At 39.5% G+C, this 14916-nt stretch overlaps 1 protein-coding gene across 1 annotated transcript in view; it reads right to left on the bottom strand.

Annotated features, from left to right (window-relative positions):
• Positions 1 to 11679, bottom strand: part of hnf4a (hepatocyte nuclear factor 4 alpha) — a 36534-nt gene extending 24855 nt beyond the window's left edge. Inside the window, exon 1 of the mRNA XM_023956917.1 lies at positions 10407 to 11679. Within this exon, the coding sequence (XP_023812685.1) occupies positions 10407 to 10515 (109 nt within the window). The 5' untranslated portion in view covers positions 10516 to 11679. The remainder of the gene's footprint in view (positions 1 to 10406) is intronic.
• Positions 11680 to 14916: the final 3237 nt, after the last annotated feature.

Genomic DNA, 14916 nt, shown 5'->3' on the forward strand with positions numbered 1-14916 from the left:
ACAACTACATATATGAAGTCCAGCAGACGAGCTTCATCCAGCCGTGGTTGGGGGGGTTCCTCAAATGGCCACTAGAAACTGGTTTCAGAAGGGAATGAAATCCAACATGTTAAGAAGTTTGACTTCACACATTTTTTTTTACTGTGTTTATTGCGTCATGATCTATTCATTCCCAGCATTTAGAACCTATGGCTGAAGTCAGAGATTATCCGTCCCGTGCAAATTCCCAATTTCTTCACAGTCAATTTTGATTCTCTTCAAAGCTGACTAATGACGGGATTACCAGAAAGTGAAAGTCTGGTGAGTTCTGCTGACTGGAGTTCCCACTAAAACAGCCTTGGCCTATCAGGTACCTCAGACCAGCTGAACCCTGACTTGGTTCTCTGGGTTAGGGCTTTCGTCCATTCCTATAGGGACGCTGACACCCACCCAGCCAACCATTGAGGTTCCAAGGTCCAAAACCCATTGTTCCTTCTGTTTTCAAATAAACAAAAAACATCTCAAATTTACTTGAAAACACACAGTAAAAGCTTGTGTTTATAGGGAATTGCGACTTTTTGAAACCTGCAGTGGCTCTCAGTGGAACTTCAACATTTGTTTCTTAGTAGTTTATGTCAAATCCTGGAAGACAAAATGGGGGCTTGGTTTTTATGCTATTTCCCTTTTGAATCAATACAACAAATAAAATCACATTTTTTTCTGTAATGATAAGGATCTTAGTGTTTCAGGTTTAAAATATTTATCACAACAGAGGATCATATACCTAAGCCTTAGTCACGTGCACCTGTATGGGTGCACGTGACTAAGGGGCTGTTGTATGGCGCTCTTATGCCACATTAGTTTTAGAATGCTTGAGATAAAGGGAATAAAGGTGCTTTTAAAGAACAAATCTGAGAAAGTAAAATCACGTAGTGAGTTTAAAGAGAAGGTTCTATTTGTGTATTCACCGCACCATAGAAAGCCATCAGAAGCACAGATTCCAACAGAGAATCGACAGTGAAAGAAGGAACCTGCACGTAATTTTAATACCAAAATTTTATATGCACCAATGGTAAGAGAGAAGTAACTTTTGTCATTTCCGGAGGGACGCACCTTTAGAAGGCCATTGAGGAGCAGGCCAATGGAAGGGTATCCAAGGACCAAGGAGATTCATAGATGAGGAAGGTCGACATCTCACGTAGCAATGGACAGCAGCTGGGCTGGATTTGATGCTTTGCACTTGAAATCAGCGGTTCTCAAATAGGTGGACAACAAAGCACAGCCTACTGAAATATCAATTGGCAAAGGAGTGTCTGGATACTGCAAAGGAAGAACAATTTGAGATCCATGAGGGATCGTAGGTTTTGTATTTTAGCTGGGCTGAACCTCATGCATTTAGAGGCGGAGTACAACAAGTCTCTAAATGGAGATGCTTGTAGTCGAGTGTCATCTGCTTGAAAGCAGGGCAGATTGAGGATTGGCTTGCGGACACAAAATTTAACCCTTGGAACTGAAGCTAGAGAGCGTCAGTGATATTGTTTCTACGGCCAGGGATAAAATTTGCTCGTTTTGTGAAGTTATTTAAACACTAAACCATGTCAACCGATGACGCATTAAACTATTTATCACGGCACTTCTTGAAACAACCTTTGTAATAATCTCCACGGCTGAATTCTCTCAGAACACCATGATCTGTTAATGGACCATTAAAGCTGATCATACATCCTAAATTTCTGGTGGCCGGACATTCTTAAACACTCTTAATAAATTCCCCCCAAAACCAACGGAGGAGGCAGCCTAAGAAAACAAGTGGAGGGAGACCGAAGACCCGAATCAGTCAGAACGAAACACCACTCCAAACGTCGAAAAGGAGAGACCAGAAACGCAAGACAAAGAAACATCCAGGAAAAGGAACATGGAGGTCTGGGACTGAACTACTTATAACGAGAAAACAAGATGAACGGATGACCGTGGGGAATAATGCACATAGCAAAATTCAGGTGGCCCAACAGGGACAAAATCTCTTTTTACACATCCACAGATTGAAAAAACGATGCACGAATGCGAGGGACTTCATAGTGGAAGAGAGGCTAACATCACTGAACCAGAGATCCATGGCAGAAAACAAATCCAGACGGCTGGAGGACCATACGTCTTTCTTGGATAAAGCGGAAACCCAGATTCGAAACTGAGCCGCGACCACAGAGATGCAAAAGACCGGGGATAAAGGAGGAAAATCGACCACCAAGAAATCATCAATAATATGCTAAACAGAGGGGAGCCCATAGGATTACACAAAGTCTGGCACAGGGCTTCTGACAAATGTAGTCGAAAACATGAGGACTGTTACTACAGCCGAAAGGTAAACTGATAAATAACACTTTGAGCGCCACCTAACGCCAAGAAGACGCCACTAGGAGGTAAGGAGAGGCAGAACAGTGAGAATTTCTGCGATATCCGCCTTCCCTAGCCATGCATTGCGTCCGGAGGAATTAATCATGGAGATTGCATGGTCAGCCGAAGTGCAAAAAAAACAAACAAAAAAAAAACAGAAGGATCACAAGGAATTAGGCTGCTGAATCCCAGAATGGATGAACTGCGAGGCGCCGACATGTCTAATATAAGTCCAAACCTCAATACTTCCGAGAGACCACCCTTAGCGCTGACTCGAAAACCAGGCCCTGTAAAGAGCCCATCACATACCCCTCACAAACCAGCCAGAAACCCCTAAACCAACCAGAGAGAGATATCTGATAGGTTGAGAAGACGGGGCCGCGTACAAAGCTGATTCATTCACAAGGGTGGCTGATGTTAGTTCCCCGAAGGCTAGGGCTGGACTCTCTGGGGAACACAGAGCAGGGTGGCTGTCCACACACCAGCTGGCCCCAAGGGAGGAAGGGTGGAGCAGAACGAGACGCCAAGCATGCGGTTGTGACGACACGAGGATCGCTGTTTCCGGACCAAGCGAAATAAAAAGAGAAAAGGAGCCACAGATCGTCCACAGTTGAGACAACTATCGAATGTACACAGCAGCTTTAACAGAAAAGAAACAAAACAGAGAGCCACAATAACAGAGCCAGCATCGAATGATGGCCAAGATTCATATCCGGCTCCTAAATAACACAGCCACAGGGAAATACGCCAAAAGCCACAACTGACAAGGACCACAGAATGGCGAGGACTCAGATGCAGAGTTCTTGGAAAACTTTTATTCCTGAGAACCTGAGATAGGGTTTGGTAAACATCTACACATGATAATCAGGCACAGGACAGAGGGAGACACAGACCATAAATACATATGAGGAGGGACAGCACAGGTGGGAACGATCAGGGATGATTAGGACTACAGCTGTGGGGAAAACAGACATGAACAGGAAAGGGAGGAACTTTCAAAAGAAAACAGGAAGCGACACACGAGGACACAAATGTCAGACAGGAACTTGACGAAACATGACAACAACAAATTCAGCTGGCATGAGAAACCTGTCCAGGCAAGGACCTCCAGCCCTCACAACCCCACAATCCCCGAAACAATACCCGGACGAAGCAGAGCCACACAGCAGAAACCGAACCAGGTGCACATCATTACATTCACGAAAAAGAACTGCAATTCCCAGGGTCCTTGAGGGTTGAGCAGAGAACCAGGAAGAGCCTCTGAAAAACCTCAACACAGAAAAAACACAGGAGGAGGACAGCAAGGCACGCTCACTATAGGGGTTCCGGTGATCACGGCATTCAAGAAGGCCCGAACGAGCTCCGCTGACAACCCAAACACTGCAGGACACCCACCCCGCAGATGCACGCCGGAGACGTGACTGCAGCGGCCTCGAAAGACGCGCCGGGAGCTGCGACACTGCCTGCTGAACAGCTGCAAAAGGAGGGGCAGACGCCGGGAAGACGGACGCCCCCACATCAGAAGAAGGGGGACCAACGAGTCCGAAAAAGAACGGGGGGAAGACATTTAAATAATAAGACATCGCGGAAATGGAAGAAGAGGATTGGACCGCCCTAGACTTAAGTAGGACGCTGAACAGGTGAGTTGATTAGACGGAACCGCCCACAGGGAGGAGCAACCAGGTAAACGCACTGCTCGAGTTGCCTGCCCGAAATACTCCCAGGATCGTTCACTTCATTGCAACAGTTAAATATTAAACTCCAAATAACATAGGCATGTAGGAGACTAACATCTAACATAAAAGGGATCCATCCGATTGGTCAACAATGTAAAGGTGTCCACCTGATTGGTCAAATGCATAAATATATTTATTTAATTCATTAAATATTTCAAGCTGCCATAAGATTTATTTAGCACATTTAAGGTAACCATTTGTTGCCATTTTTGCCTTCTTTTGCGATATGCATATTGAACAGCTTGATATCGCGATAACGATAAATTTGCTATTTATTGTGCAGGCCTAATTAGAAATCTTATAAGATAGATATTGATCACTATCCACAATCCAACAGGTAAACCCAGATATCCTTTAGCCATTAGGGTTTGAAACTTTGGGAATGCTTCCTAAGAAACCTCATGGTTTACCATCAAGCCATTCCGTTGGTAGGCAAACAGATATCTGCCGTGTCTGCTCAGCGGCTGTTGTCATATTTACACTGATGAAGGGGTTCTAGCAGCAGCAGAGCTTGGGAGTTTGTTCAAGCTGTAGCCGGTGAGCTATCACTCCCATCTGTCTGACACAAGCAGGTGCATGCTGAGCCACTCAAACTCTCAGCAAACTCAGCTCACACTTCCCTTTTCCCATCATCGTTAGGTTGACAGTAAAAAAAAAAAACACTTCTACACAAATAAAATAAACACATAAATATGCTTGGAATGCTGCTGAAGAGTATCTAGAAGTAAAGTAAACTTAACTGTGGTTTAAAACTTTACTTACATAAAAAAGCCAAACCCAATCCAGGCCAAAAAGATGGCTTAGACTTGGCTGCTGCCAAAGAGTGCATGAGTTGGATAAATATCAAGATTTTTTGGGATTTGTTAGGTATATACTGAAAAATATAGCCAATGGGTTGAAAACAATGCAATTAAGAATTTAATTAAATTTATTCTTTCGATTAAGAGATCATTTTTCACAATATCTGTTGAATTTACTGTGACCTTGACTTGTAAATGAAGTGATATTATAGTTTAAGACCCTTCATTTGAAAATAAACTAGAGTTTTTTTGTCTTCAACACTGTTCTTTTTTTTTAAACATTTAAAAAAAATGGAAAAGGACATTTTATGGTTTTATGGTTTTTGGAGAAGCATTTAACTCAAAATAGGAACTTTAGCCAAGTTTTGGCTGCTTGCTTGGTCAAAGAAGATGGTCAAATCACCACCGCTATACAAGTGTTTGTGCTGACATACATGAGTTATGATGACTAATGAATGTATAAAAGAACTGGACTGAGTCACTGGCTTCATTTATTTGATTTTAATCGAATGTAAAATGAAAGAGGGATGTAAATAAAAATCTATTCCAAGTACTATAGGGGATTCTGCAAAGTTAAGCAGCTGTCTGGGTGGCAAAGATTTATGAACCAGATTTAACAATAGTTTTTCCCCTCACACCAAACCCCCTGTGTTGCGCTCAATTTCAAGTCACCTGTCAATCAAATTAGATAAAAGCCTCTGTTAAATGTAAATGCATTAATGTACTAAACTTAGTAAAAAAAAAAGACCAGGGATAAATCAATCCACTTAATAATGAATCATTATCTTAGCAGTTCCTAGTACTGCGCTTTTCTGGACTGAGAGGTCTGAGGTCTTTCCAGGTATCTGTTGTAGCCACTCCTCCAGCTTGGGGGTTACTGCCCCGAGTGCTCCAATTACCACAGGCACCACTGTCACCTTCACTTTCCATGTTTCTCCAGTTCTTCTCTGAGTCCCTGGTATTTCTCCAGTTTCTCATGTTCCTTTTCCTGATGGGCCTATCGCCTGGCACTGCCACATCCACCACAACGGCTTCCCTCTGTTCTTTATCCACCACTACAATGTCTGGTTGGTTCGCCATTACCATCAGTCTGTATACATGTATATAAATAAATACATACATACATACATACATACATACATACATACATACATACATACATACATACATACATACATACATACATACATACATATATATACATACATACATACATATATACATACATACATATATATATATATATATATATATATATATATATATATATATATATATATATATATATATATATATATATATATATCCATCCATCTTCCTCCGCTTATCCGGGACCGGATATTTTTTTTTTTTTTAAAGGGGTTCTTCATTGTGATGCTAAAATAATCAACTGCTTCAGTTTAGAAGCAGCTGGCTGCAGAGCACTAGTTTCACACACTCTGGGTGACGTGTGTGAATTGACGAATCGGCTCGTGGCTGTGGTGTATGGAAGCGATTGTGTAGCATAATTAAAAATAAAAGTCAAAACCAGAAATGCTTTTTCATTTTCAAAATGAAGCTGCATTTTTTGACTCAAAATTAAAATGAAAAAGCAATCCCCCAAAATGCTTTTTCTTTTTCTTCTTCAACACCGCTTATTCTCTCACTTAATTAAAATGATAATGAAAATGGTATTTGACATTTCATTTTCAAAAAGTTCTCTGGTAAATGTGTAGCAAAATTCATTTAGAAATGTCTAATTTGACAATTAAAATGGATTAACAGAAATGCTTTTTTAAGTTTCAAAATGAAGCTGCATCAAATGACTCAAAATCAAAATGAAAAAGCAATACTTCAAAATGCTTTTTTATTTTATACTTAAAAACCTCTTATTCCATGTCAGAAATAAAATGAAAATGCAAAGAGGGAATTGCATTTTCATTTTAACATCCACCCTGCAAATAGTGTCGCATATCTCAATTTGACTTAGCATTTCCAGAGTGGAGGCGGGGCAATGACATCAGTGCTATCTCCGTGTGTCCGGCTGCTAAGAGACACATGCTAGGAGCAGTGGAGCTTTGTGTTAGCGGCAGAGAAGAGGTGATGATTGTACACAGCTTCTCAGGACTATGTAGCAGCATTTCCGCCTTCTGCTGTCCCCCCTTTAAACACACCGTGGTTCGTCGAAACCCCTCCCCTCCGAAGCTTTTTTTCCTCGGACCGGCACGACCTGAAGCTCCCGATCGGCGAAGGCGGAAGTGCTGCTACGATCTGAGAAATAATATGAATTTGTGTTTCCAGTGGTGTCCAGAACAAAATAAAGGCTGATGTAATTTCTACATATTTACATCCAAGATCCTTATTGCCCGTTTGGAGTTTTAAGTACCTCCACGGCTAATGTTTTTAGCACATACTAGCCTAATGCTAACCCGTCTTTCGGGTCCTCCTTGCAGCGAAGAAAAAAGCACTGACCGCACGGATTTAAAAAAAACATGAGCAAGCGTTTTTTTCAATAGAAATGAAAAAGCATTTTGGAGGATTGCTTTTTCAATATAATTTTGAGTCAAAAAATGCAGCTTCATTTTGAAAATGAAAAAGCATTTCTGGTTTTGACTTTTATTTTTAATTATGCTACAGAACCGCTTCCATAGGAGGTGTGAATCCCCCCAGCCCAACTGTCTGTTGTGGTGCAACTGTCCAGCTGCGGTTGATGGTAATAAACACACGGTGTAACATCTATGACTCAAAGGGGCGAATAATGAATGAGATAAAATAAGATTCAGTCCAAAAAAAATTGTTCATTATTTAATCATTAAAGCTTAATGTGTTTAATACTGAATAACCCAATACTCTGTAAGAGACACTTTTCTGCATGTTGTTCAGCAGTTTTCTTTTACAGGTAATAACAGGGGACACATGCGGTGCCCCAGACAATAACAAAATTATCTTAGTTTAATGTCATTCTGCATGTGTTCTATCCGAAAAAAATGCGCTAACGTAAGCTGACCCATTTACCTCTCTCTTCTCGCGGCATTTGTCTGTGAAAATGGCAGCAGCAAGCATCTGTCTCTTCTCTTCTTCATCCTTTCGTGGATTTTCATGAAAATCAAGGGAAATTTCTACACTCTGATTTGTTGCATATTTCATCAGGAAATAGATAAATGAAAAAACTTTTACTTCAGAAAGTGTTAGAGTGTTTCAACTACAGCGAAAAAAATCTATCCACAACACATTTGTGGACTATAATACTTTTTTTTTTTACTTAATGATAATAACTAATGACAACTAATGAAATGAATAAAAACTGATGATCATAGTTTAACTAGTTTTTTACCCAGTGACACTTTTACCCTAAGTGTCACTGGGTAAGTTTAATATTTCTCTTTTAAACATTTTCATACATTTTTCTGTCTTTACTTTTATTTTTAAAGCATTTTGGTTTTTAAATAAAAAAAATTTATATGTGATATTCTTTAGGGCATGTTTAAGTGCTTCAACTAAGAGACACAAGGGTGTTTACAGGCTCGCTAATGCAGCATTTTAAAAAGTTTTAGAAAAAGCATTGGTTGGTCAAAAATGCCTAAGGGGAAACTGAGAACCCTGACAGATTTCAAAGCAAAATAACATTTCATTTTTATTTAACGGAGATTTGTGTAACAGTTATTCTTCATGTTTCAAAGAACGTTCTACAGCAACCAAAGTAAGAACAATTAAAGTAAATGTCAAAATAAACCAAAAGTCTCCAAGCCAAACAAAAGTGCAGAGTTGCAAACCAGATATTCAATTCACCTTAACTAAGTAACTGTTTCTGAATCGCTTAGTAATGGTTTTTGATCATGCACTGGACGAGTAACCAATGACAACAAACTCACCTGTGACTATCCAGGGATACTGCAAGTTTACATAATCACGCAACACCAGAAGGCCAGTCCTTGTTCATCCTTTAATTAAAGCACCAGCTCTCTGGTGGTCCTTTGAGATTCACAGAATGCTGACATTTGTATTTAAATTCTACAAATTATTCCTTTGTTAAGCTGGTGAGCTTAAAGAAACAAATGATTGCTTCATTTTGTTGGTCATAAATGATTGAAAGCACTGGTTTTGTTGGGGGGTGAGTGCTGTTGCTGTGATGCATTTTAACCTCTCTTCAGTTCTTTCTTCCACCACTGTCTCCAAAGGATCAGGCTCAGCACCTACCAGTGATGGTCCTTTTTAACTGCCAAGAGTGTTGGGTACCCAAACGCCCAGCTGACCTCCCAACAAAACAGAAAACTGACCTGACCACCAAAGAAAGACTCACAAATCAGTTGCAGAAATATTTTTTGCAGATGTGAAATGATGCCAGTCGGTTTAGAAAGTCCACCCTGTTCAAGAGTTCATGTTCCCCAGCCTGTTGTCAACCCTCATCATAAAGACTTTTTTTTACATTTCTTCAGTTTCCACTCTTTAATACATTTTGGACAAGGACAGAAATGTGTGTGCCAAGAACCCAAAACCTGCTTCCTTTTGGATTTTTGGTGTAAATTTAGAGCTGTTACAACAAGAGCATCTTTTTAAAGGATGAAGCTCATATGGTCTGCAATATCAAACAAAACAAAACCCGACCCCATTTCCCAGAACGTATTCGAAAAAAACTCACCAAGAACCTGATTCTTTATCCAATTATGTCTTTTTAGAAAGAGAAGAGGAGACAGGATTGACACAGTGCATAAATTAAAAGTGATCATTCTCCAAGCAACAGAGAAGACCATTCAACCTACAGCACAGGTGACCACAAAACAAATTAAGCATCTTCTTTGTTGTAGAAAGCGCATTAAGAATGACTGATTTCACTCTGTCGAGGGAAAATCTGGAGGAGCTCGGGAAAACCTCAGCTAAGACAAGATGAGACATAGAAACAGCGGCGGAGAATGTCTGAGTAGAACATTAACTTCCCTCTATTTTTGGCCCGAGTTTCTGGACTTGCAGGATTTGCATCTCCGCATCCCACTCCGCATCCCATAGTGACATGCAAATTATCCAGTGAATGACCACAGGACCAAAAGGAAACCCCCATAACTGAAAGGAGCAGGGCCGAAAGCCTTTTGTTTTAAGTGAGGCGTTATGCACAGAAGAAAAGATCCGGAAGAACAAGCAAGAGTCGCAGAGTGAAATATTTTTGTGATTCCGAAAAAGTAAAAACAGCTGTTCTTTAGATGTGCCTCATGGAATTGTTTCACTATTTTACTCTGCTCTGGGAGAATATTTTTTTTGCCCCTTTAGGATGCCACGACCAAGAGTCTTCTGACATGTCATCTCATTCTGACCTCCATCATTAGCAACCTCCGCTCCCGTGTCTTTCTGAGCAGCCTCCATTTCTTTGACACACCTCTTGTGTGAAGAAGCCACAAACTTTAAAAGTTTTCCCAGCCTGTGATCCAGCAGTGCTCTGGCGTGCATTTTATAGCCGCACAAACCATTAAAATAACCATTAAAATAACCCCTACGCTTCTTGATCCTTTAACAAAGGTGTACTCACCAAGCGACGGCTCCACACTTGCACCGACTTGTTTGTTCACATTGACCATGTTGTCCTCCGTTTCTCCTGGAGTGTGGTGTTTAAATCCACGTTTTAACTTCCTAACCATCAGGTCTAAAATGTGGGAGTTGCGCGCCGCGTGCTGTAGTGTGAGAACGGTGTTGTTGGTGCAAGGTAAGGCCGCTGTTGCTGCTGTTATCTTATTGATTTTCCTAATCTGGGCAAATGTGGGTGGGGAGGTTAAACAGTAACCAGGCTCATATGGACACCAATCTATACAGCGGCTGTAACTATGGCAACATGATGACAGAAACTCAAATAGACATAAAGTTATGATGGCTTTTCCTTCTATTTCTCTGTATCATCACCAAAAGCTAATTTTGTGGATGCTAATGAGGGAAGAGGAGTTTGTCCAAATAAAGAGGGAAGAAAGAGAGCAGGAGGGTGAGACGTGGATGAGGAGTGGAGAATGTACTGAAGGTGGCAGCAAACACATGATGGGTGACGTCATCAAATATGTTTTGTATGATGGAAAAAACTCTTTTAGCTTTCATGGGTTCAAGCCTAATTCAATGTAATTTAAACTAGTATATTGTAGGGATTTCTGCAGGAATGAACTGCATGGCCACATCAGCATTCAACCTTTAAATATATTTCACATTTTTGGGCCTAAAATAAGACAACATTTTGCAAAGTGAGCAACCAAGAAAGTGTTTAAATGTGCTTCTATGTTTCCAGCTTGTGCTCATAAGAGCGGTTGGGTGCCCACAGACACTTTTAGGTTTCAAACCATAAAAGCTGTCTAAGTGCACTGTTTTATGGCAGAGAAAGTCTCTGAAGAGTAAATTGTGGGATGTAATGAGGTGAAATGCAGGGCAGAGAATTTCCTGCAGCGGCGGTGAACAAACATAACTTGTCAGCAGTAAATTGCTTATATGGATCCTGAGCATCGTCAGTAATTTATGGCTTAATTAATAGTCAGTCAGACAAACAGAAAACCATATTTCAGCAGGAAGGTGTTTACTGCAACGATCCCAAACAATTCATTTAAAAGGATAATCAATGATCTATCCAAGGTTAAATTGGATGTTTTATAAATTTTTCAAGTGCTTATATTGAGAAACTGTTTTTCTTTAAATCACAAATTCAGACAATGGATCAGTAAATAAAATAATTGTCAGAAAATCTTAAATGTTTGATAAAATGAAGTAATTTAGATAATTTTAGTTAAAATAATTTAGATAAATAGTCCATCTGGAAATTAAAGGTGTATTCACAGCAGCCTAAAATGTTTCAGAGTTTGTTTCCCACAATATTACAAACCAGGTGAACAGCCATGAAAACACTCATGCAAACTCTTAAAGTCTCGCTCCAATCCTCTTTTCTGCTATTTTCATTTTCAATCTGTTCCATGTCATCTTTTAATTTAATGATATTACTTCACTTGCTACAGAAATTGATAAATTGATTCAAAAATCTTTCCTAATTTAGCATAATTTTGCACGTTTTTAACTTTTGATACTTGACGAAATTTTGCTATGAAAATTCCTGAAACAGTGTTGTGTCTACTTTACTGATATAGTATTATGTTTTATTCATATGAATGACTTTTATAAGTAACATAATCTGCATATATATCAATTCATCTTTGTCATGTGCTTTATCGATACCTTATGATTCTTAATTCTGTCTGATGAAAGCTAGGAACCGGATATTGATAAATCATGTAATAAAATGGTTACAGTATAACGGGGTGGGATTATATAAATTCGCTTCCTCCCACTCCCTTTCAAGCAATATTTATTAATATGTCAAATTATCCTAAGTTTGATTAGTTACTGTATGAATGTATAACTGATGATTATATTGCTTTTGTGTATTATTTCTACTTAATTGCTTGAAATAAACCATTTCAAATCAAAAAATCAAATCAAACTGTTCCCAGTCATCTTTTAATTGTGATCATGATTTTTTTTTTAGCCAAAATCAAAAAACCTGTGCCGTTTTCTAGGACATGATTTCTGCAGAGCAGCTGGGATTCATCGGAAATTTGCTTCTGAGATAAGGGCATGACTGTTGACGTGGAGTAAACCTGCCCTGACTTCCCATCATCCATCTGTTTACACTCTCTCCTGCTAGCTTGCAGCCCCTCACAACCCGAACCCAACATCAAAAATGGTGAGCAATATTGTAGCTGTCCATTCGTACAGTTTTGAGCCCAACACCAGCTCAGTTCAGACAAGGAAAACAAAGATGTATATGGATCTATTTGTCTTCAAATAGATGCATCAGAAGGGAGCGAAGCAGGGAGGTTGTGGCCCATCCATGGTATTTCCTACGTGACAAAAAACAATATTTTTGGTCTGCTACTGATTCACAACAATTTGAATAAAAAATAATTAAAATGCAATTTTAAGCTTCTTTTTCCATGTCTTCCATCATCAGAAAAAGACCACAAGAACATGTTAAAAACACCAAAACACAATTTTTATTCACAAAAACTAATCTAAAAAGGTGATGTAGGTCTGCTTCCAAACTGATTTGGTACTGTTTATTTTCACTTTCACTTTACAGTTCACATCAACCTGGTGTGAATATGAACCAGTCCTAATCTGAACAAGTCCTAATGTTAATTGCCATCTACCAAGCTACAGTAGAATTAGGGGAGTAAACAGCTGTGGAAATTACTCTGAGAGCCACGAGGCTCAGTTAAACCTCAAACAGGAAGGAAAAATTGTGTCTTCTTGATATTTGGGCAACAAACCTAATAGGGAAAACAAAATGTACAGAAGTGTTTAGTATGAAATGCATTAAGCAAAAAAGGAAGTTCAGGGAAGCTTAAGAGACAAATTCCCATGGTTTGATGAACTTCATAAGATGCTGTTTTTCCCGTGAACATAACAGAAACCATCAGTCCTAAAGAAGAGGCTGCATCATGTCATGTTGCAATGTTACAAACAATTTCAGGATTATTTTCAAAAATGTCATTACTCTGCCACTGAGACTTCTGACCAGTAGGTGCAGTGATCATCACACACTTGCTTCTGTTTACAAGTTTTACTTCACTTGCAAAAAGTACAATGAGTGAAGAAAAGGAGAGACCAAAGCAACAAAACAAGAGACTGATCATGGCGGCTGCACGTGTTATAAATACACTCCAAGAATGTCAATTTGTTAGAGAACTGTCAACACTGTGATTAAAGTGAGTCAATATAATTCTGTTTTTGTGGTAATTACTGAGATCTTAACTGAGATATTTCCACCAAAAAGCAAATGTATAGATCTTCATTAAAAATCTTTGGAGTTTGAAGTTTGTTTAATACTATACTAACTATTTTTCATTGTTTATCCCAATCAGTTAGGGGGTGGGAGGTGTCAAAGGGATGGGGGGTTGCGTGTTGGTCTGGGGAGGGGGCTCTATTTTAATTTTTGTGCTTGTTTTTTTTATTATTTATTTTGTTTTGTTTTAATGTAAAGCACTTTGTGTTATGCCTTTTTTTATGAAAAGTGCTAAAAAGGTTGATTTGATTTGATTTGATTTGTGTTCTTTGGTCATAAATTTCAATGACTCAGACAAAATCAAGCAAACAAACTGTAAAATATCTCCTGAAGGCTTTAAAGGGAAATGTGCTTTTCTGCTTATTAGATTTTAAAATTTGTATGGTTTGCATTATTTACAATGTTTCAGTCAAGCTCTTCCGCTTTTTTGGCTTCCTACCAAGCTTGCATTTTGCCATACCAATGAATCAAAATGACAGTGGTTTTGTCTGAAATCCTTCCCTTCTCACTACATAGTGGACTATCTAGTGCGTTCGCCATTTTGTAGTGCTTTCAGTATCTACAGTTGTTACATGGGGGAATGAGGGAAGCACCCAGGTGCAGAGAGGAGGAGGCAGGAGTTCAAGGTGAACAAGGACTTCAATTACTTAAACAAACTAAAATCCAAAAACCACTGCAATGCAGGAAAAGCCAAACTAAGAAACTCGAAACAGCAGAAACAGCACACAGGTTGAAACAATGAGAGCAGAGGTGGACCAAAAGTAAAACTCGAAACAACAAGCTCGGTCACTCACAGAGAGCTCGGAGAAAAAAGGCTGCTCCTCCACATCGAGAGGAGCCAGCTGAGGTGTTTCGGGCAACTAGACCGGATGTCTGTTGCTCCCGTGATCCGGTCCTGGAAAAGCAGAAAAAAATCGATAGATGGATTTTTTTTTTAAATGTGTCTTTAATGTATGCATAAAAATAAAAGTTTGTAATAAGGAACATATCCAGTTCATGCCAAACCATCGGTAATTGAAATAGTTCCTGACCTGGCTACTAACTGTGCGTGGGGCAATCCCCCAACTTCTGTGTCCAAATCTAAAGCCAATATGGGAAAACCAAGTCTTGGAGTTCCTCAGAAAACCACCAGAAGCTGGAGTCCAAAGGGAGCAATTCCCAATTGAATCATATGTTACAAAATCTGATTTTACACCAAAAATAAACATTCGTATTGTGGAATGCCCCTTTT

The sequence above is a fragment of the Oryzias latipes genome, chromosome 7 (genome assembly GCF_002234675.1).
Source record: "Oryzias latipes chromosome 7, ASM223467v1".
Classification (NCBI taxonomy): domain Eukaryota; kingdom Metazoa; phylum Chordata; class Actinopteri; order Beloniformes; family Adrianichthyidae; genus Oryzias; species Oryzias latipes.